The sequence below is a fragment of the Carlito syrichta genome, unplaced genomic scaffold (assembly GCF_000164805.1).
Source record: "Carlito syrichta isolate Samal-C Ts95f unplaced genomic scaffold, Tarsius_syrichta-2.0.1 Scaffold88978, whole genome shotgun sequence".
NCBI classification, from domain to species: Eukaryota; Metazoa; Chordata; class Mammalia; order Primates; family Tarsiidae; genus Carlito; species Carlito syrichta.
Window position 1 is genome coordinate 17,720 of NW_007033074.1, and position 22,177 is coordinate 39,896.

Genomic DNA, 22,177 nt, shown 5'->3' on the forward strand with positions numbered 1-22,177 from the left:
ACTCACAACCCTAGACAGATCATCAGGACAAAAAATCAGCAAGGAGATCCGGAACCCCAAGGTGACTCTGGACCAAATGGACTTAATTGATACCTACCGAACACTCCATCCAAAGACCACAGAATTCACATTCTACTCATTACCACATGGAATGTATTCTAAGAGCGACCACATAATTGGACATAAATCAAGCATAAGCAAATTTAAAAGGACCGAAATTCTACCATGCACCTTCTCAGACCACAGTGGAATAAAAATAAACATTGACACCAACAAAGCCCCCCAAAACCCACAAAGACATGGACACTAAACAGCATGACGCTAAACACCTCCTGGGTCAATGATGAAATCAAAACAGGGATCAAAAGATACCTGGAAACAAATGAAAATGAAGAAACATCTTACCAAAATCTCTGAGATGCCTTAAAAGCTGTAGTAAGAGGGGAATTTATATCCCTAACAAGCCACCTAAGGAAGCTGGAAAAGCAAGACCACAAAAACCCTAATTTCAGCAGAAGAATCCAGGTCACCAAAATAAAAGCCCAAATCCAGGACATAGAAGACAAAAAGATAATACAAAAAAATCAATGAAACAAAAAGCTGGTTCTTCGAAAGGATAAACAAGATCGATGGTCCCCTAGCTAGACTGACCAAAAAAAAATGAGAAAAAACCCAAATAAGCACAATCAGAAACACAAAAGATGAAGTCACATCTGACCCTGAAGAAATACAAAAAATCATTAGAGACTACTATGTACACTTGTATGGAAACAAACTTGAAAACCTTAAGGAAATGGAGGACTTTCTGACATCACACAACCTACCTAGGTTGGAACAAGAAGAAATTGAGACCCTAAATAGACCAATAACAATCAAGGAAATTGACTATGTAATAAGAAAACGACCTACAAAAAAAAGCCCTGGTTCAGATGACTTTCCAGCAGAATTCTACAAGACATTTAAGGAAGAGGTGATACCAATCCTACTAAAGGTATTCCAGGTGATTGAAAAAGATGGAACTCTCCCCAAATCATTTTACGAAGCCAACATCACATTGATACCCAAGCCAGGTAAAGATCCAACAAAGAAGGAGAACTACAGGCCAATATCTTTGATGAACATAGATGTTAAAATTCTCAACAAGATCCTAGCGAACCAGATTCAACAACACATCTCAAAAATCATCCACCATGACCAAGTAGGCTTCATTCCTGGGATGCAAGTCTGGCTCAACATTCGTAAAACCATAAATGTAATTAAATACATCAACAGATGTCAAAACAAAAACCACATGATTATATCATTAGATGTAGAAAAAGTTTTTGATAAAATCCAGCACCCCTTCTTGATAAAAACTCTTGAACATCTAGGCATAAGAGGAACATACCTCAAAATAGTAAAAGCCATCTACGAGAAACCCATAGCCAGCATACTCCTAAACAGACAAAAATTGGAACCATTTCCCTAAAAACTGGAACAAGACAAGGATGCCCACTCTCACCCCTCCTGTTCAACATAGTATTGGAAGTCCTGGCTCGAGCAATCAGAGAAGAGAAGGCAATCAGGGGTATCCAAATAGGAAAAGAGGAAGTCAAATTATCTCTCTTTGCAGACGATATGATTGTGTACCTTGAAAACCCAAGAGAATCTGTCAAAAACCTCCTTACACTGATAAAGGCCTTTGACAAAGTCTCAGGAGACAAAATAAATGTACAAAAGACAATGGCATTTCTTTACACCAATAATAAACAAACAGAAACCCAAATAAAAAAACACAATTCCACTCACAATAGCCACAAAAAAATGAAATACCTTGGCATCTTTCTAACCAGAGATGTGAAAGCCCTTTACAATGAAAACTACAAAACACTGCTCAAAGAAATCAAAGATGACACAAACAAGTGGAAAAATATCCCATGCTCATGGATCGGAAGAATCAACATTGTGAAGATGTCCATCTTACCTAAGGCAATCTACAAATTCAATGCAATACCCATCAAATTACCAGCAACATTTTTCTCAGACCTAGAAAAAACAACACAGGAATTGATATGGAAACACAAATGTTCAAGAATAGCCAGAACAATTCTCAGCAAAAAAAACCAAAGCAGGTGGTATCACATTACCAGACTTCAAACTTTACTATAAAGCTACAATCATCAAAGCAGCTTGGTATTGGTATAGGAATAGGCATATAGATCAATGGAATAGAATTGAGATTCCAGAAGCAAAACCTCAATTTCTCAACCAACTCATCTTCGACAAAGCCTCCACCACCTACCACTGGGGAGAGGAGAACCTATTCAGTAAATGGTGCTGGGAAAACTGGCTGACCACATGCAGAAGATTGAAACAGGACCCCTATCTATCCCCGTGCACAAAGGTTAACTCCAAATGGATCAGAGACCTAAATAAAACCCCAAACCATAAGAACCTCAGAAAATGAAGGATATACCCTCATGGAAATCGGAACTGGCCTCCAATTCCTGAACAAGACCCAAAACCCACAGGTCATAAGAGACAGGATAGACAAGTGGGACCTTATTAAACTGACAAGCTTCTACAAAGCCAAAGAAACCATCAAGAGAGCAGGGAGACAGCTACAGACTGGGAAAAAGTATTTGCCAATATCAGGTCAGACAAAGGCTTAACATCTTTGATCTACAGGGAACTCAAACATGCTGAAAAGAAAAAAACAAACCACCCCATTATAAAATGGACAAAAGATATGAACAGACACTTCACAAAGGAAGACATCTGAGCAGCCAACAGATATATGAAGAAATGTTCAACCTCACTAATCATCAGGGAGATGCAAATCAAAACCACAATGAGATACCACCTAACTTCAGCCAGAATGGCAATTATCAACAACTCAAAAAATGACAGCTGCTGGAGAGGGTGTGGTGAAAAGGGAACACTTCTACACTGTTGATGGGAGTGTAAACTAGTGCAACCTCTGTGGAAAGCAGTGTGGTGATTCCTAAAAGCTTTAAATATCAACCTCCCATATGACCCCGCAATCCCCCTACTGGGAATATATCCGGAAGAACTCAAATCACTCTATAAAAAAGATACCTGCACACGTATGTTTATTGCAGCATTGTTCACAATAGCAAGAACCTGGAAGCAACCATGCTGCCCATCAAAAGAGGACTGGATTTAAAAAATGTGGTACATATACACGATGGAATACTACGCAGCCATAAAAAAGAACAAAATCAAGAATTTCACAGCAACCTGGATGGAACTAGAGTCTATAATACCGAGTGACCTCTCACAAAAACAAAGGTCCGAGTATCGCATGTTCTCACTCATATAATGGACCTTGAACATCCAACCTAATACTATAAGAAAATGACTGACAGTAGTGGGAAACTATAGCGGGGGGAGGGAGATGGGATTAACGGTAGCAAATATCTGTCTGGGGATGGGGATGCACCTCTTATCAATAGGGTGCCTGAATGAGACGTATTTGTATACCTAACCCTTAACTGTACCCCACAACATCATAATAAAATATTGATTATAAAAAAAATAAATAAATAAATAACAAAAGAAAAAAAACCCAAATAACATTCTTTGCTTCCTACACCCTGCTTTAAAAAAAATTAGATAAAAGAATATTATAAAAGAACAAAATTTCTAAATTCATAGATTTCTGTTTTATTCACATAAAAAAGAATCTTCTAAGGATGACTACTGAAGTTGTAGGATTTTGATAATAGGATAAGTTAGCTTTTAAGAAAAAAGTTAGCTCAGGGTTCTCAGTCTTGGCTGCATATCAAGATCACTTGGGAGCTGTAAAAATACGGAGACTCTGATTTAACTGACCTGAGTGAAGTTTTATCTGTTCCCTGGGAGATTTAATATTAAGCAAATGAATATTTTATTCATTGTCATAACAGAAGAAATTACATAAAAAGGGATTATATGGAATATAATCCGAAATCATTTATCCTCAAATTTGCCAAGTAGGATTACTTCCCCTGGAATGAGAAAAGTGGGAAGAATGGTGGGGGGAAATGTCCTCCAGTTGGCCACAGCTACTTCCCATCTGCGAGGTGTGGAGCACAGGTGTCCTTTGTCATGATAATAAGCTTTCCATACTGGCCTAGCTAAGGCTAAATTGGACCTATCAAAGATTAGGTAAAGGAAGGAAAGGGAAACACTTAAGTAAGTTTACTTCCTGTTCCCATTATCTTGAAAACATACCCTGACATCCATTGCCCACAGCCAATTTTTTACCATCCAGGGTCTCCACTAGGGTGCTTTGTTCAGACATGGGTCCAGTCCAGTCCAGTTCAAATTTTATCTACTCATTATTAACCTTCATCCTTGGCTTTCTAAGAGCCCCACTCTAGATTAGGACTTGTCTGATCAACTAATTCAAGAAATAGCTGATAACAATATAGAATGATGGAACTGATAACAATATAAAATTATGGAACTGATTAAAATAGAGAATTTTGGAGCTGATAAGAACATAGAATTATAGAAGAAAATAAGGGAATAATGAAATTCTCTCCCAAGATTTCCCTGTCTTAACAGTCACCTTCCCATATCTGCAATCAAAGAGCCTGGAATACAGGAATAGTTGGGAGAACCAATGAGGAAGCCAGCAACGGGTAAACTCTGCCCAGGGACCACTGCCGGAGTCTTCCCTCTATAAGGTTGGCCTTGCTCCTGCCCCTCTGTCTTTCCTTTAACCTATCAAGCTGGTCACTCCGTCATAAAAAGATATTAGAATAGTCCACATATTCTTTCTAAATCCTGGCTGTATGTTTCTCAGAACACTGTTCTCTTAAAACTGATGTGACGGTAGTTTTTCCATTCTAATCTCCACTTCCCCCAGGGAAACTCAAAATCCATATCTATACCTTCTCTCAACTAGCCCAAAGTTCCTCTTTGTAAGTACAGACCTATGCTGTGCTCTGGTTCTTCCCTCCTATCCCATACCACTATTCACTGAGATGTAAGTGAATGGTTCTAGTATGAAGTAAGTCATCTCTCTCAGTCCCCTAGGGCCTATAGACAGGGCATGGACATCTTCTTACTGCAATCAGTTCTGCCCATTATATACTGAGCAGTGCTTTTCAGGCAGCTCACAGCACAGCGAGGAAGGCAAGACCTTGGCCCTGTAAAGCAGCCTCGGTCTCCCTGACACTATGTGCTGGTATCTGTTTGCTTCACCCAGAATCTTCTCATGTCTTCTTGCTATTTCTTTCCCTGCTAGGGGCTGGCCCTGGGTTCCTCACTCATTCCTAGCTCTTGCATTCTCTTACCTCATGACATCATCGTGCACCTTGATATCTGGTACCACCTAGAGCTCTTTCACTCACACCAGCCCTCACCTCCCAGACTGATGGTGGCCTGTACCTGTGGATACCTGAGCATCCCCCCAGGACTGTGTCCATGCCTCAGTCTGGATTTGACCTCTGTCTGTGGTTCCTGTGGAGCTGGCCACAGGCATGCCATGGTTTTGGTCTCATCAGGCCCTACTCATAGTCTGGAATGGCATGTCCTTGTTCTCAATGGTATATGACATTCCCCTGTGGGTGTGGCCTGTTTCTGCTTTCCTGGTTACTTTGAAGAGAGGAGGGACAGGCAAAATAAAAATTATTTTACTGTGAAATATCTCTGTCTTTTGAATGGCATCACTTAGATAATTTATCTCCTCTAGCCAATAAAAGGGGCAATAATTTTCTTGAAATGCCTTTTTTTCCCCTATAATATTGATAAAAGAAGTATTTTCCTACTTCCCGGGGCACCTTCCGCCCTGCCTGTCTCTGTCTTCCTGACCTAATATTGCTTTGATAATCTACTTAGTTATTCATCTATCTGACATTCTGTGGATTTTATTTTCTGCGTGACTATTAGTCAAACAAACTAAATTTTATTTGATAACTTAAAAATAGAAAGGACCTGGTAAGGGGCAAAGGCTAGAAGGAAACAGTGGTGGCCACTCACCTGCTTCAGTAAACATCCCTGCTTGATAATAACCCCTCTGAATTCTTCTTTCAGAATCACATCATCATCACTGGAATTCTCTTCACAGAAGAACCCACTGTCTGGCTATTGGGAAATCAAACAGCAAGTTGACTTTACCAGTCTCAGGCATATTGCCGCAGTTACCATCTCCATTCTCCCCTCAACACCAGCTGCTAGGGTAGGCTCCTCCATTTCCTTCCGCTATTGTACATACCCTAATCCGAACTTCAAAGACTGTGCTTGGTTCACTGGTTTCTCCTCCTCCTTTCACTTGCTTCTACTGTTCCTTTCTTGCCTTCACTCAAGTGTGATCTTGTCAGTATCCCTTTTTTCTATGAGATCCTCTAAGCTATATCCTAAGTTTAGCTCCATTTCCTCACCATGCACATTTCTGCCTTCAAATCCTTCCTTCTCCCGGGACATCATGGTCACATTCTTGAAAGCAAGGTGGGCTAATTTATAATTAGCAATACTACCTTCATCTTAACCTTTGCCACTAAGCCCCTTCTTGGTGAAAACTGAGAGCATGTGTCCAACCTCATCCTCTGAGGTCAGGAGGGGATTGGGACTTGCTCAGCAAAAGTGAGTAATGAATCATAGAGGAAGAAGAGCCACTCTGATGGATATTTTTAGAATCCTGCATTTAAATGACTATAAACAACCAGATCAAAGGTCTTAAAAAATGAAACTGAGGCTGACAGCAGACACTTTCACTGCTATCCTGCCCTTTGTGTCCTTCACAATGCAGCTTTCCTTTAATAAATCTACCTTTTAAAAACATGAAACTGACAATGGAACTTCCCCCAGAGTGAAATGAAACTCTCTCTGGGACATTCGCTTCACTTTTGTAAGAAGGCTGGTTCTCTTAAGTAGCTTTCTAACTTCTGTACTTGGTTCCAAAATAGAAACAAAACTGCCAAAATCCCCCTAGAAATCCACTGTTGTTGGATATCTCACGTGGTCCAAAATTGGTTCATCTAGTGTTTCCCAATCCTGAGTAAGCATACTATGGGAAGTACCCAAGACGACTGCAGGAGGTGACGTGTAGATAAACTCATTTTGTATTGAGTCATTTTTTTTTTTTTGAGTTGGAGTCTCACTCCATCGCCCAAGCTGGAGTGCAGTGGCACGCTCACGGCCACCCCAGCATGGACCTGCTGGGTTCTGGTGATCCTTCTGCCTCAGCCTTCCAAGTAGCCAGAACTACAGGCATGCACTACCAAGCCCGGCTAATTTTTTTTTTTAATTGTACAGCCGAGGTCTCACCATGTTGCCCAGGCTGGTCTTGAACCCTCAGGCTCAGGAAATCCTCTCGCCTTGGCCTCCCAAAGTGCTGGGTTTACAGGCTTGAGCCGCTATGCCTGGCCTGAGTCATGTATTTTAATGGACATTTAGAAAAACACACCTAGCACATCACACCTGTAGTTTCACGGATCCCTTCTAGAAAGGAAACTCCATGAGAGCTGAATTTTTGCCCCACCCCCCTCCCCCTCTGTTGTAGCTCTTTGTCTAAGATGGTGGCTGCCAGGGACTAGGGCCTAATAAGTTTTAATAAATGAATTGTTGCTTAGAATGAGAATAGATATAACACAATAAAGTTTAGAAAGTAATTAAAAAATATTATTTGAGTAAACAATATTTCCTTTTAAGGAATTCACTTGGCCAGGGCAAGTGTTGTAGAGGGGGCAGATGACAAGTCTGGGATACGCTGATGTGATATAAGCTCCAAATGGACTTGGAAGCTTCAGGTATTTCCTTGTTCTTCCTGGGAGTCCCCCACCTCCGGCCTAACAGTGCTCTGTAGGTCTGGGCCCTTTCTTTTGCATATGTGTCTATGAATTGAAATCAACCAAAAATCAACTCAGGGTAGCCCTCATTACAGGAAGAATAGATGGGTAGCTTTTCTCACTTACAAAGTAGTAGAAGGCATCGGGGTTGTCCAGGAAAGGATTTTCAGCAGTTCCATCCACTGCATTCTTGGACAAGTCTCCAGCAGGCTGCAGATACCCTTCATTGAGCAGTGAAGAGGCAATCATGAGGCCTTCCTGGCGATTCCGAACAGACTTGTTGGATACCAGCCAGTCGATGACACAGTTACCTGGATGGGACCCATTGGAGGGAAAGTTAACTCTCCTCACCAAAGAAAAGGCCACCGACAGTCACCCCTAAACTTGCTCTGGAGCACCCAAGTGTCTGACTTGTCTCATCATTTCTGTCATTTCAAGAATAAAAAACAAATCAGTGGGATAGATATCTAGAGAAAAAAGGAGCCAAGTAAAGGACTTTTTAAAACATCTAGGCTGGGTTTGATGGTCTAGCCTGTACTCCCAGCACTTTGGGAGGCTGAGGTGAGTGGATTGCCTGAACCCACGGGTTCGAGACCCACCCAGGCAACTTGACGAGACCTCATCTCTACAATAAATCAAAAACTAGCCAGACGTGGTAGCATGCGCCTGTAGTTCCGGCTACTTGGAAGACTGAGGTGGAGGGATCGCCTAAGCCCAACAGGTCGATGCTGAGGTGGCCATGAGTGTGCCACTGCACTCCAGCCTGGGCAACAGAGTGAAACTTCAACTTAAAAAAAAAAAATCTTCATGTTGCTTAAGAAACAACACATGGTCAGGCATGGTGGCTCACACCTGTGGTCCCTGCTACTCAGGAGGCTGAGGCAGGAGGACTGCTTGGAATTTGAGACCAACCTGGACAATGTAGCCAGACCCCCATCTAAAAAAAAAAACACTAATAAACATTTTAAAATAAGGTCTCTTTAAAAAAGTAACCCATGTATTTAAATAATTGTTTTCACTAACCCACTCATTCATTCCATTAACAAACATATATTGAGCACCTACTACATGCTAAGTACTCTGATGGGTATTGGGAGATACCCTCAGCGAATCTAAAAGGACACAATGGGTGATAAGGAAGTCTTGTAATAAATGCCCTGCTATAAGTCAATACTGTGGAACTACTGAGTCCAATCTGAAGGTGTGATGGGGGGAGAGGTTGAGGGGAAGGGGCTGTGCAAGCACTGCCAGAAAAGATTCATAGAGGAAGTGACACTAGGCAGAGGCTTAAAAAATGAGTAGGTGTTTGCCAAGCATATGAGACAGGGCCTGAGAGGAACTAGCCCAGGCTGAGGGGGCAGCAGTGTGAACAGATGCATGCAGGCAAGAAGCAGCCCCATGGGGCAGGGGGAGGAGTTAGGGGAAATAAGGCAAAAGGAAACAGAGGAGGAGGAAGGCAAAGAGGGGGTGGAGAGAGCATTGATGGCACCTTATGAATTTTGGCAATGAGAAGTCATTGCAAGTTTTTAACAGGAAATAACATGATGAAGCCGGGCTCGGTGGCCCAGCCTGTAATCCTGCGCCTTTGGGAGGCTGAGGTGAGTAGATTGCCTGAGCCCGTGGGTTCGAGAACTGCCTGGGCAGCAGACCTCATTTCTACAATAAATCAAAAAATCAGCCGGGCGTGGTAGCGCAGGTCGAGGCTGCGGTGACCAGGAGCGGCCACTGCACTCCAGTCTGGGCGACAGAGTGAGACTCCAACTCAAAAAAAAAAAAAATGATGAATGTGTGTCCTAAATTAATATTTGATGACATGTCCTGCGCTGATTGTCGTGCCTTTTCAGGGTTTAGCAGGAACCTAGAGAAGGTATTTGATCAATTCTGCTTCAAGAAAGGATTACAAAGAGAATAAAATGAAATGGACCCATCACTTGGATTATTAGCAGGCTACAATGACACTTGTATTAAAAATAGCATGTTCTAGAGTACCACATGTTCTCACTCATAAGTGGACCCTGAACATTTACCATAATACTGTAAGAAAGGGATTGGCAGTAGCGGGATACTGCCAGGGTGGAAGATGGGGGAGGGGACACAACATCAATAAGGGTAGCTGATCTCAAACCAGGCAAAGTGGGGACCAAAGGGAAGCCCAAACTTTACTTGTATGATGATCACTTGTATACCTAATCCTGAATTGTGCCCCATATCTTTTAAAATTAAAAAAAAAAAACTTGCATGTTCTCTCCCACAACAACAACAAAAAAAACAGCAAATGATTAAGGTACGGATATGCTAATTACCATGATTTAATCACTACATAATGTATACATGTATTAGAACATCAGTTGTACTCCACAATTATGTATAACTATTATCGTGTCAATAAAAAATATTTTAATAAGCCAGGCTCGGTGACTCAGCCTGTAATCCTGCGCTTTGGGAGGCCGAGGTGAGTGGATTGCCTGAGCCCGCGGGTTCGAGACCCACCTGGGCAACTTGGCGAGACCTCATCTCTACAATAAATAAAAAATTAGCCCGGCGTGGTAGCGTGCGCCTGTAGTTCCAGCTACTTGGAAGGCTGAGGCGAAAGGATCGCCAGAGCCCAGCAGGTCAAGGCTGAGGTGGCCAGGAGCATGCCACTGCACTCCAGTCTGGGTGACAGAGTGAGACTCCAACTCAAAAATATATATATATATTTTAATAAAATAAAGGACAGTATGTTCTTTACAAATGTAGCCAACAAAGGAGCCAACATAACAGTCTGCCAGTTTCGGGTCATCCAAGCAAGAGCAGTAGGAATGTCACCCTCAAAATAGAAGTGCTCAAGAGCAGTTGGATAGCAAGCCTTCCATGACTTTCATATTTGAAAGGCTTCTGCCCACTTTTCTTTCTTTACAAGGGCAAACTAATTGACACTGCATTTTTGCTTTTACTCCTCATAGCACCCCTGTAAAAGAGGTATGGCAAGAATTATAGTCCTTGTTTTAAGGATGAGAAAATTAAGGCTCAGAGCATTTAAGTGACCTTAGGCCTACTTTACACCTACTTTGGGCCACCACTTTTATATGTTCTAAAACGTGGGTCTACGCCTGTTCAGCAAGGGATGCTGAAGTCTGAAAGACAAGTTCAGTCTAGTTTCCCTGTCACCTGACATTGACGATCCTTTATCATTTTCATTACAGACTGCCTGGTCCCAGTCTCTGCTGCCCTTCTTCTCCCAGATGAGGCCAACTGACTCCCACCAGAAGGCTCTGCCCACAGAAATTTCTAGAACCCACTCTGACTTTCAACTGGAAGCACTTAAGAAGTGGTCAACCAAGACTCTGAGACTCGTTACACATTACACAAGAAATAAGTCTGGCCAGGATCTTGCGCCTGGAGTTGGCACTGGAACCCCCTCCTGTTCCCTTTGCTTGAGACTCTTTCACAGTGACCTCAGTTCAGGGTCCTTCCTTGCTCTTGTCAGTTTCCCTTACCACCACCTACAGCTTGGTGTCTTGATCCCAAATCTTGACCCTGACTTGCCTGATTCACCTGGGCTGCTGCCTTCACCCTCTGAGACTCATTCCCATGGGATGCTACCCTACCATCACAGATCACCCCCTTTTCCCCTTAGCCTTCCTGACCCCGACTGGGACTGTTTTCATGAATTTTCTGTTGGAAGCACATCCTCTCACCTCCTAGTCACTCCAACAATGCTCTCAGATTCTACATCTGTTGTAGCATCCCAGAGATTTTCTTCCTTTGACCTCTCTTGCCACCATAAGTAAGCCAGGTCTAGCATCTGACAAAACTAATCCCAAACTGTACTTTTCACTGTAGCCCTAATGAACCATCAGCTCCATCAGGCTGGTCAATTTTTTCTCCTAGATGCATATTCTGCACATCTCTGCCCCATAACATTGTCTTCACCATTCTCTGTCCAGCCTCCCCCTCAGAAATCTTCCCCCAAAATATGTAATGAAATTATACCATTCAGGGTCAAATTTAGATACCACCTCCCATTCACTCCAACAGCCCCCTGAGCTCTTTCTGTTTTCTGAACTAATGGAGTTGATTGTGCCAATAGGTGACATCTAAAATCACAATAACCACTTGAAAGCCTGCACCATATAGCACTTAGTGTGGGCCCAGCACTGCTCTACATGCATAGTGACAAGTCCGTGAAACAGGTACACTATTTATCCCATTTTATAGACAGGAAAAGTAAAGCACAGAGAAGCTAAGATATTAGCCCAAGGTTTTATAGCTAGTAAATGGCAGAATCAGGATTTGAACCAAGGTCGTCAGGCTCCAAAGAACATGTTTTTAACAACTGCACAATACCATCTAAACTTATAACCCTTAATGCCTGACCCTGTGCAGCCTCTGACACCCCTAATATTGTCATTTAACTCTTACAGTATATGTCTTGACCCCTACATAGCAAGGGATGCATCTTGTTCAACTTTGTGTCTCTAGCAATTCTCAAGAAAATGCCATTTATTGGGGGGAAAAAAATCCCTTGATTTAGCTGAAGCTCCCAAAACATAATCTTGAAAAACACAGTTCTTTCTGTTTTCTCACTCTCACCAGGTTGCATTCTGGGACTTCATCCAACCCCCATGCACCACACCCCCCGCCACAGACATGAGGCTGAAGGAGACTTTCATAACACCTTTCCTAGTTGCCCTATTTTGGGGTCTGCAAGTCCTTTTACCTGTGAAGCAGTGATTAAAAATTTTCTTGTCCTTCTCTAGGTTCAGTTCTTTTATTCCTTTTTCAATGTCTTTCATAGACATATACAAGGCACTGCACAGAAATGAGAAAAAAAAATGAATGGAGAGTTCTCTCAGAGTTGTCATGTTGGAAAGGTTGCCCATGAGTACAACTACCCTCCATTCCCCACCTCCCCACCCTGCTGTCCCAACAGGTAACTTTTGAGCCTAATCTCTGCCAGATCCTGGGTAGTTAAAGGGCAGCATTCATATCTGCGTAACTCTGGGGTCCGTACAAAATTTAGCAAAATGTTCTAGAAAGATACTTAACAATTCTTAAGTTCATTAAGCTCTTTATTGAATTGATTAATGCTGCCTGAGATGGAGAGTTGCCCCAATTTAGGTATCAAGATCAAAGTTTTTCAGGGTCAATTTTCCACAAATTCTATATCTTTACAGCCCCTCAATGTCCCAGTTATTTAAGGGTCTTCAAGAAACCATCTGTTGTAGACATTTTCCTCTAGGAAGTGAATGTTTCCACAAAGCTTATCTCTTATTATTAAAGTGATAAGGTGTAAGGCAAAGGAGTGAGAAGTTCTCATTTTAACTTTGAAGTAATAAACCAAAGATAGCCTTATCAGAGAAATTCTAAGCAACAAAACAGAAGGCCACTTTCATGACTCTCTGTGACAGTGCTGCAGGAATATGGTCACTTCTTGGCCCCTGTCAGCAGCTGCAGCTACACCCTCGTGGGTCTTTACAAAAAAAAGCTCTCGTGGTGAGGGGAGCTGTTAAGTCTTACTAAGATCAGGGCACAGACTCTATCAAATTCCTGTGCCATGCCAACTCTTATGTTAGTCACACAGAAGGGATGTCTTTAGTTTCCTCTCAGAGTCTCTCCCAACCCCACTCCCCATGAAAACAGAATTCTCGTTGGACATTTTAAGTAGCCAACATGGTGTTCTTTTTAGCAGGGCTACTATTTCAGGGAATACTCAACATAAAAGGAAAATTATCAGGAAGAAAGAGATTTCTAGAGAAAGGGGCCCATGTGACCGGAAATGTGAAATATGTATTAAGGAAGGAAGCTTGCTTCCTACTTCTGTCAAGGGCTGGATTTACTTGGTGGACTCTGACCACCTCAGGCTATAACTATCACCTGTACTTCCAAACCAGCCAATGTCAGAGGCCATTAAATTAGGTCAGGGCACAAATGGTTTCTACCCTGGCTGACCCTTCCTGACTGTGTGAATGCATAAACTTGAACTTGAAAGTTTGTCTGCTTAGACATATAGCTCCCTGCCTTTTCCTTTCTACCTAGAGATCTTGAAACTATCTTTCAAGACTAACTTACAATGTTTTCTTCATAAATGATGAGTTTCTCTGTCTCTCTCCCTCTCTTTCTTTCTCCCTCTCCCTCTCCCTCTTTCTCTTACCCAATATGAGAAAATTTATAAGCTATTAGCCTCTTCTTCTCAGCTAGTAGGCTTGGGTCATTCCTTCAGACCCAGGTAAACATTTTAGTACATACACCATGTGCTAGTATCAACCTGACAGAGTAGATGCAGACATCAGAGGTATCCGAACCAAGACTTGAAGAATCTTGTGATTTTCTCTGTCAGAGGGAAGGAAAAAGGGGGGGAGGGTAAGAGAGAAACAAACACAGAAAATCACCCTAAGTCAATAGTCTCTGGCAGGCGAATGGATCTCCTAGTGGATTTCCTCGCAAACTTCTGGCCTCCTTCGATGCATTTAATGGCCTTCTTGATGTCCCGAACCCAGCCATCTCTCTCCTCCAGGAAGGCTGCCTGGAAGAAGTGGTCCTGCTGTTTGGTCGTTGTGATCTTAAACACAAACTGGAATTCAAAACACATCTCATTAGGAATGACTCCTTTCAAGGGGCTGAGGCCCCTCACAAAGCAAAGCAGTTGACCCAAACCTGTCCTGGCCAAGAGAGAGCCAAATACTGGAGTGGGGTATAGGTGGTAGTGGGAGGGACTGGCCCAAGGAGTACCAACCTGCACTGTAAACTATGCATGGACCAAAAGGTCAGTGCCTGACCAGGGGTTCATTGCAACGAGTCATGTCAACTCACCATCCTTTTGCCAAAGTCCTGACAAGGGCTAGTCAGAGTGCTTCCTTTCAGGGGGATCATTCCTTTGGGGCTGTTGTCACTTTTCTTCTTATAGAATTCAATGCCATCTTCTAACAGTACAACCCACATGGGTTTCCAGGTGTTGAACACGCTCCCCTGTCATGACAATAAAAAGTGCTGAGATGGGCAGGGCTTTTTGCAAACTATATTTTCTTCCTAACTGGAGAGAGTTCTATTAAAGTTAGCATTAAAAAATGTTTTGTGATGTCATCTTTGTTTCTCTAACATAAATCCTCTCAAATCGATGACTTCTTGGGGTGCCTTTCCAATATCTACCCCTCTTCCTTTGCTCAAGCTGACCCCACTCTCTGGAATGTCCTTTCCAACTCCACTCTCTCCTCTTTCACCCCTAACTAATCTCCCATCATCCCTCAAGATTCATCTTGGCCACCTCATTGAGCAGGCTTTCTAAACTGCACCGACCCACCCTGATCTCAGGGTCACCTTCTGCTCTTTTCACTGATTGTGCCACACTTTCTGGAACTTTATCATACATTGTCATATAAAGTTATTTAATTGTCTTCAGTGTGGTTACCTTTCCTTCTCCAATGGCAATGACATTATCAGGTGCTTCCATTGGCTCATGGTACTGAGCACACAGTAGATGTTCATTAAATTAATGCAAAATTTTCAAATGCTAGCAGCTTCACATTTCACTGAGAAAAAACTACCAATCCTTTTTGTTTACTTTGTCCCCACCCAGGCCCTTTTCTGCTATAATTTCCTTTGAGCCTCCTTTTTCATGCCTGGTTCACACCACCAAGAACCACAAAGGCACCGCCTTATATTAATAATCTCACCCCTGCTGTGTGTAAGAATTGTCAGCAGGTTTTTCTTCTGTAATTATGTCTTACCCACGATTCTAGTTCTTTTGTGTGTTGTGGTCTTCACTTATTTTTAAACTTTTAACTGCCTGTGTTGAGGGGAAAAATAGAAAAAAATGATAATTATTGGTAATTGGTTGGAAGGGTTTTTTTGTTTGTTTTAGAGAGTGTTAATTCTTTAGAGGGTTTGCCAGAATTGAAGAAAGAGTCAAATATTCTAAAGTCAAAATGTAGAAAGCTCTTTTCCTAGTGCCTTTCAAAATATGACCTACAAACTACCTGATCTGACTCATTGAAGATGGGTGTGAATAAAAACTGGTTCTGCCCAAATCTGCCTTCACTTGTAAGCCCTGGTCATGCTGCTGAGACTGAATCTTAGTAAGGCCATCTAGCTCCAGCTCTGATGCTTCCCTGCTGCTCAAAGTTGGGCAGGCCACTTGCTCTCTCTGAGGCTCAGTTCTCAGCACTAAGATGGGGATGAGAATGACTACCCTAGAGGTTTCCAGCACATAGTAAGTGAAGTAATTTGGATAGGCTTTCATAGGTTTGAATGTGCTTTACATTATTAGAGAGGTTGCATTATTAAATATGTTGAGAGATGACCACAGATGAATGTCTTCAATGCTTCAAGTTTCCAGAACAATAAACAGCTGCCCTTTCAACCTCTCTATTCCTGGAAAAGGATAATGAACTGGTATTACTGTCATAACTTTAAAGAGGAAGAAAGTCAAGAGTATTCGGCCAGTTGCCACCGAGAGAAATGAGTGGGAAAGCGGAAAGCGGAAGGCTTTGCACAAAGGTGTTTGCGAGGGAAACACGTCACCTGTCTTTGATTTCTTTTCCAGTGGAATGAGGTTCAGGGGTCATAAGCGACCTGGCCTGCCCTGGGCTTGCAGACGTCCTCCATCATTGTGTGTGACACGTTATACATAGATGGCTTGAAGTTCTCAGGGCACTGGAAGGTATACTACGATGTGGTGTCAAACGTCAAACCCGCACTTGAGCCAATGTTGGCCACTTACTAGTTGCACACGTCCTTGGGTAAAAGATTTAATAATTCTGAGCCATAGAATTATCTTTTTTAACAGGGAGATAACAATCCTTCTGAAGCCAGGCACAGTGGCTCACACCTTTAATCCCAGCACTTAGGGAGGCAGAGGCAAGAGGACTGTCTGAGCCTAAGGGTTTTAGAACAGCCTGGGCAACTTGCAGTAAATCAAAAAATTAGCTAGGCATGGTAGCACACACCTATAGTTCCAGCTACTTGGAAGGCGGAGGCAGAAGGATCACCTGAGTCCAGCAGGTAAAGGCTGCGGTGGCTATGAGCATGCCACTGTACTTCAGCCTGGGTGTCAGAGTGAGACTCCAACTCAAAAAAAATATTCTCCTTCAACAGATAATAAGTATTAATTAGGTTTAGATAATGTACAAAATATGTATATGTAAGTATACATAATGCAAGTGTATACTTATATGTATTATATCAGTTATAAATTATACAATGTATATACTTTATACGTACATATGTATATGCACATTTTATACATAAACTTATAAAAACACTCTATCACCTATTAATCATCACCAAACTATATGTTCCAGGAAGGCAGAAACCTACGTCACCATGATATTGCCAAATGCCCAATAAATAATTTGTAGACTGAATGGTTGTAATTAAAATCATATTATGTGTTAATTGATAGAGAAGACAAAATAAAGAAGATAAATGATTATTATAAGAATAAAAACAATAACATGTAATGATGCCTTCAAAAACTATTCTGTACACCTAAACAAGACTTGATAAATAGCAGAGCTCTGACCAGTGTGAAGGCAGGTGACTTACATTTCCATGACCAGGTTGCTCAGGAAAGCAGGCTTGAGGGAAAAAGGGAACGTATTCTGCTGGAATTTGTATACACACACACACACACACACATACACACACACACAAATACATATATTTTAGATGAAATGTACATACATTTACAATCAATCCATCACCATCCTGGGCAATTACCAAGATAATATAGTATGGATCTTAACTTTCTTTCTTGTGCATTTCAGCCTGACTTTCTGTGATTTACTTTCTCTCCCAAGCTTATCTGTTGTGTTCAGTTCAACTCAGGAATGTCAAATAGATTCTGTCTCAGTGCCAACTCAGACTGAGTAGGCCTGAGACTGTACTCATTGGGAAAGTGTCATGACCCAACAGCCTTGTCTTCCACAGGCACAGCAGCCATAAATGGTGACATGCATGTTCAGTTGCTTCTGTCCCTTGGGCTACCCAGATTTTATCTGAATATGAATGCCAAGAAGAATCTCAGGCAGCAGCGTTGTGTGCAGGCGTGGCCAAGTTGTACAAAAATCACAAGCAAAACCGTCTGTCATGCCAAAATAAGGTTATCCACATCAATGTGGCCCTTAGGAAAATCCTTACTTAAAAATATCTCAGCTTGGGTTAATGCCAACTGCCCCTTTAGCAATGAGTTAACCATTCTGACCAGACCAGGGAAGTCTCTCTTTCTGGTCTATATTTGGGAGAACTTTAGAAAGGTCTATTCTTTGGCCCATGATGTCATCCTGCCATGACTGCCACAAAATAGAATTATCATCCCATTCCCAGCAGATCCTGTTGCTTATCTCAAAATACAAAGGGCTTCTATATAAAGGTCCAGTTGCCCAAAAGGAAGACTATTTATGCAAAGATAAATACTTGTTGGGCTATCACTTTGCCTGTCCAAACATTTCCTACACTTTGATTACTAAAATAATTTTTTAAGTTAAAATAACCTCTTTTTCTGCACAGGCAGAATAACTATTTCAGACTAACATTGGATTATTTCCCTTTTTAAAAAATAAGCAAGGTTAGACATGATGCCAACACATGAGTAATCTCAATCAAATGCCTTTCTATTTTACGACTGAGAGAAACTCATATCCAGAATGTAAAGAGTTCCTGCAGACCCATAAGAAAAGTACAAACAATCCAATTTTAAAATGGTAAAAAAGTGTTGAGTAGGCCCTTTACTAAAGAAGATATACAAAAGCTCATGAAAAGGTGTTCAACATCTCTATCTATCTATCTATCTATCTATCTATCTATCTATCTATCTATCTATCTATCAAGACAGGGTCTCACTCTGTCATTCAGGCTGGAATGCAGTGGCATAATTATGGCTCACCACAGCCTTGAATTCCTGGGCTCAAGCAATCCTCCTGTCTCAGTCTCCCGAATACCTGGGACTACAAGCATGTGCCACCACACCAGGTTAAATTTCTACTTTTTTGTAGAAATGAGGTCTCACTATGTTGTCTGGGCTGGTTTCAAACTACTGGTCTCAAGCAATCCTTCGGCCTTGGCCTCCCAAAGAGCTGGGATTACAAGCATAAGCCATCATGCCCGGCCCCAACATCATCATTGATCAGGGAAATGCAGGTTCAAACCACAATGAGACACCTCTACACACCCACTGGAGTACCTAACATTTAAAAAGATTGGGATGAGTAAGACCAGACAAGGAGGTGGAATAAGTGAAACTCCCATGTATGGTTGGCAGGAGCATAAAATGTCGTATCCAATTCAGAAAGATGTTAAATGGTTTATGCTTTAGCACATATGTGCCCTTTGCACTAGCAGTTTCACTCCTGGGAATAGATTTGAGAGAAATTAGTGCATATTGCCACAAAAGTTGCATACAAGAATGTTCACAGCACCTTCATTCATAATAGTCAAGGAGCGGGAGTAAGTCAAATGCCCCTCAACGGGATAATGGACAATACAATACAAACATTTATTATTAACATAGTGAATTCATCAATGAATACAACTCAGTAATTTGAAAAAATGAATCACTGGTACCTGTAACACCATGGATAAATTCCATAGATGTTCAATTGAGTAAAAAAAGAAGGAAGGAAGAGAAAGAGGCAAAAAATGTACTTAGAGATTGATTCCACTTATGTGAAGTTCAAGAACAAGCATAACTGATGAGAACAGAAGTTATAATAATGCTTTCCTAGGATAGGATTATAGGCTAGGAAGGGAACAATAAAACCTTATGGTACACTGGAAATATCTCCATCTTGATCTGTGTGTTGTTTACATGATATATGCATACATACAAAATTATGGCACATTTTATGTACCTTGTTGTCTGTATATTATTCCTCGATTTAAAAAACAATGTCATACTGCTTAGTCATAACACAGATCCTGGTAGTTACTCCATGGAAGGGATACAAAATGATTACGAAAACATCACTTGAAGGAGAAGGGGCACACCTCATCAACAAATGTACATGATCTCAAACCAGGTGAAGTGGGGACCAAAGTGAGGCCCAAACTTTACCTACACAATGACCATTTGTATATCTAATCCTGAATTGTACTCCACATCTTTAAAATTAAAATTAAAAAATTTTTTTAAATCACCCTTTGGGTTGCTTCTACAGAAGGAAACTTTTCCATCTTAGCGTCTCTCTCATTTAATCACCGGAAAAAGAGCATATTCATGCAACACATGGTCCTTGATTGAACCATGGATTTTTTAAAAGCAGCTATGCAGGATATTAATGAGGGATCTGGGATTAGATAACAGCATTGTATTTTTATTAAATTTCTTGGATGTGATAATGGCATTGTGATTAGATGGGAAAATATCCTTGTTCTTAGAAGACATATGTTGATGTGGTTAAGGATCACATAGCATCTGCAATATAGTCTCAAATATCTCAACCTAAAAGTACATGTATGTATACTTATATAGTAATATAGAGATAGGGCCGGGCTCAGTGGCTCAGCCTGTAATCCCAGCACTTTGGGAGGTCAGGGTGAGTGAATTGCCTGAGCCTGCGGGTTCGAGACCCACCCGGGCAACTTGGCAAGATCTCGTCTCTATAACAAATCAAAAATCCAGCCCGGCATGGTAGCTTGCCTGTAGTTCCGGCTACTTGGAAGGCTGAGGCGGAGGGATCGCCAGAGCGCAGCAGGTTGAGGCTGCGGTGGCCAGGAGCATGCCACTGCACTCCAGTCTGGCGACAGAGTGAGACTCCAACTCAAAATAAAAGAAATATAGAGACAGGGAGAGACAAGGCAAATGTGTTCATCCACTATCAGTTAATGAATCTTGGTAAAGGGTATATGGGTAAAGATATTAGTTTCCCTATTTGTCTGTAGGTTTGAATTTTGTTAATAAATGGGAAAAATTAACAAATGCATGAACAACGTATAACTCTACAATATATAAAAATTTGGAATATACTTAAAAAATATATAGGCCATCTATTTAATAAAACTTAAAATAACTGGAAATAAGAATAAAAAGACATTCACAGAGCTAGGAGTAAGGAGTTGGACTAGATGACTGCTAGAATCCCTTTTAAATCTAAAATTTAATATTCAGCTGCAGACCTATCTAAGATTATTAACTGCCAGTCACTCAGGGCTTTTGGCCTTTCATTAGGATACATCAGTAGAGGTCAGCCAGCATTGCGCTGCCTCAATAGACAAAGAATCTGGAGCCAACTGTCCAACATGAGTTTGTGGTTTCCTAATTCAAGTGTAGCCTCAGGGGCTCTGTCAGCTGACTCCAAGGAGAATGTGTCATTTGGGATTTGGGGTCATTATACACTATGAGGAGGCTGCTCCTTTTTATAACAAGAGACATCTGACTATTTATAAAATTTAAACATTCTTCCAGGCTCGATAACAGTTAGGTTAGGATGATGAAATATGGGGAGTCTTCTCTCTCCTCTCATCCACTGCTGCAGCCATGAGTTTCTCATTCAGGTAGCCTGGCAACACCCCTCTCCAGACATCCCTGTAATTTTTTCCTTTCTGGCCCCAACCCACTTGGTGCTCACTTGGAGAGCAAACCCGGAAGTGTGATGATGGAACATCCATGCTAGAGAGGAATGTGGGATCATCTACCAATACTTTCATCACATAGATAATAAAGTTGAGGTCCTGTAAGGTGATTGGCCTAGTACACCTGACCAATTAATGTGAAACTGGGTCTAGAATCCAGGTGTCCTGGTTCTCAATTTTTTGCTCTTTTCCTTCCCCTCACATGCCATAGTTCCTGCATAACTTTGAGTAATTCTGGAATCAATTTCTTTAAACCACTTGGCTAGCTATTTCGTGTGTGTGTGTGTGTGTGTGTGTGTGTGTGTGTGTGTGTGTGTGTGTGTGTGTGTGTACGTATGTATGTATATCATTTGTCTGTTTTCACACATTATATGCGAAAACCTGTACAATTACAAGTCCACACAGGCAGGCTTTAGATGCTGAGTCAAATTTAAACTTTCCTGATGAATAGCTGTTCATTATCATGGGAATAGTATAATTAGCATATAATAGTCTATATTGCATAACACCAAAAGAAGAAATCATAATGAGTGAGAGATTTAACCATATAAAAAGTGAACTTCTTCACTCATAAGCAGACCTTGAACAACTATCGTAATATTATAAGAAAAGGATTGGCGGTAGCGCAAAACTGTGGTGGGGTGGGGGGACAGGGAGGTGGGATTGACAATAGTGGGAATCTGCCTGGGGAAGGGGGGTACACCTCATCAACAAGGGTACCTGCATAATGAACATTTGCATACCTAACCTGAAATGTACCCCACATCTTTGAAATAAAAAAACTAGAAGAGCCGGGCTCGGTGGCTCAGCCTGTAATCCCGTGCCTTTGGGAGGCTGAGGTGAGTGGATTG

At 41.5% G+C, this 22,177-nt stretch overlaps 1 protein-coding gene across 1 annotated transcript in view; it reads right to left on the reverse strand.

Moving 5' to 3' along the window:
• The window catches only part of PLEK (pleckstrin), a 39,316-nt gene that overhangs the window by 9,064 nt on the left and 8,075 nt on the right, over positions 1-22,177 (reverse strand). The window contains exons 2-6 of the mRNA XM_008057993.2: positions 14,574-14,729; positions 14,153-14,334; positions 12,481-12,572; positions 7,905-8,089; positions 5,971-6,075 (exon numbers count right to left, since the gene is read on the reverse strand). Of these exons, the coding sequence (XP_008056184.1) occupies positions 5,971-6,075; positions 7,905-8,089; positions 12,481-12,572; positions 14,153-14,334; positions 14,574-14,729 (720 nt within the window). The remainder of the gene's footprint in view (positions 1-5,970; positions 6,076-7,904; positions 8,090-12,480; positions 12,573-14,152; positions 14,335-14,573; positions 14,730-22,177) is intronic.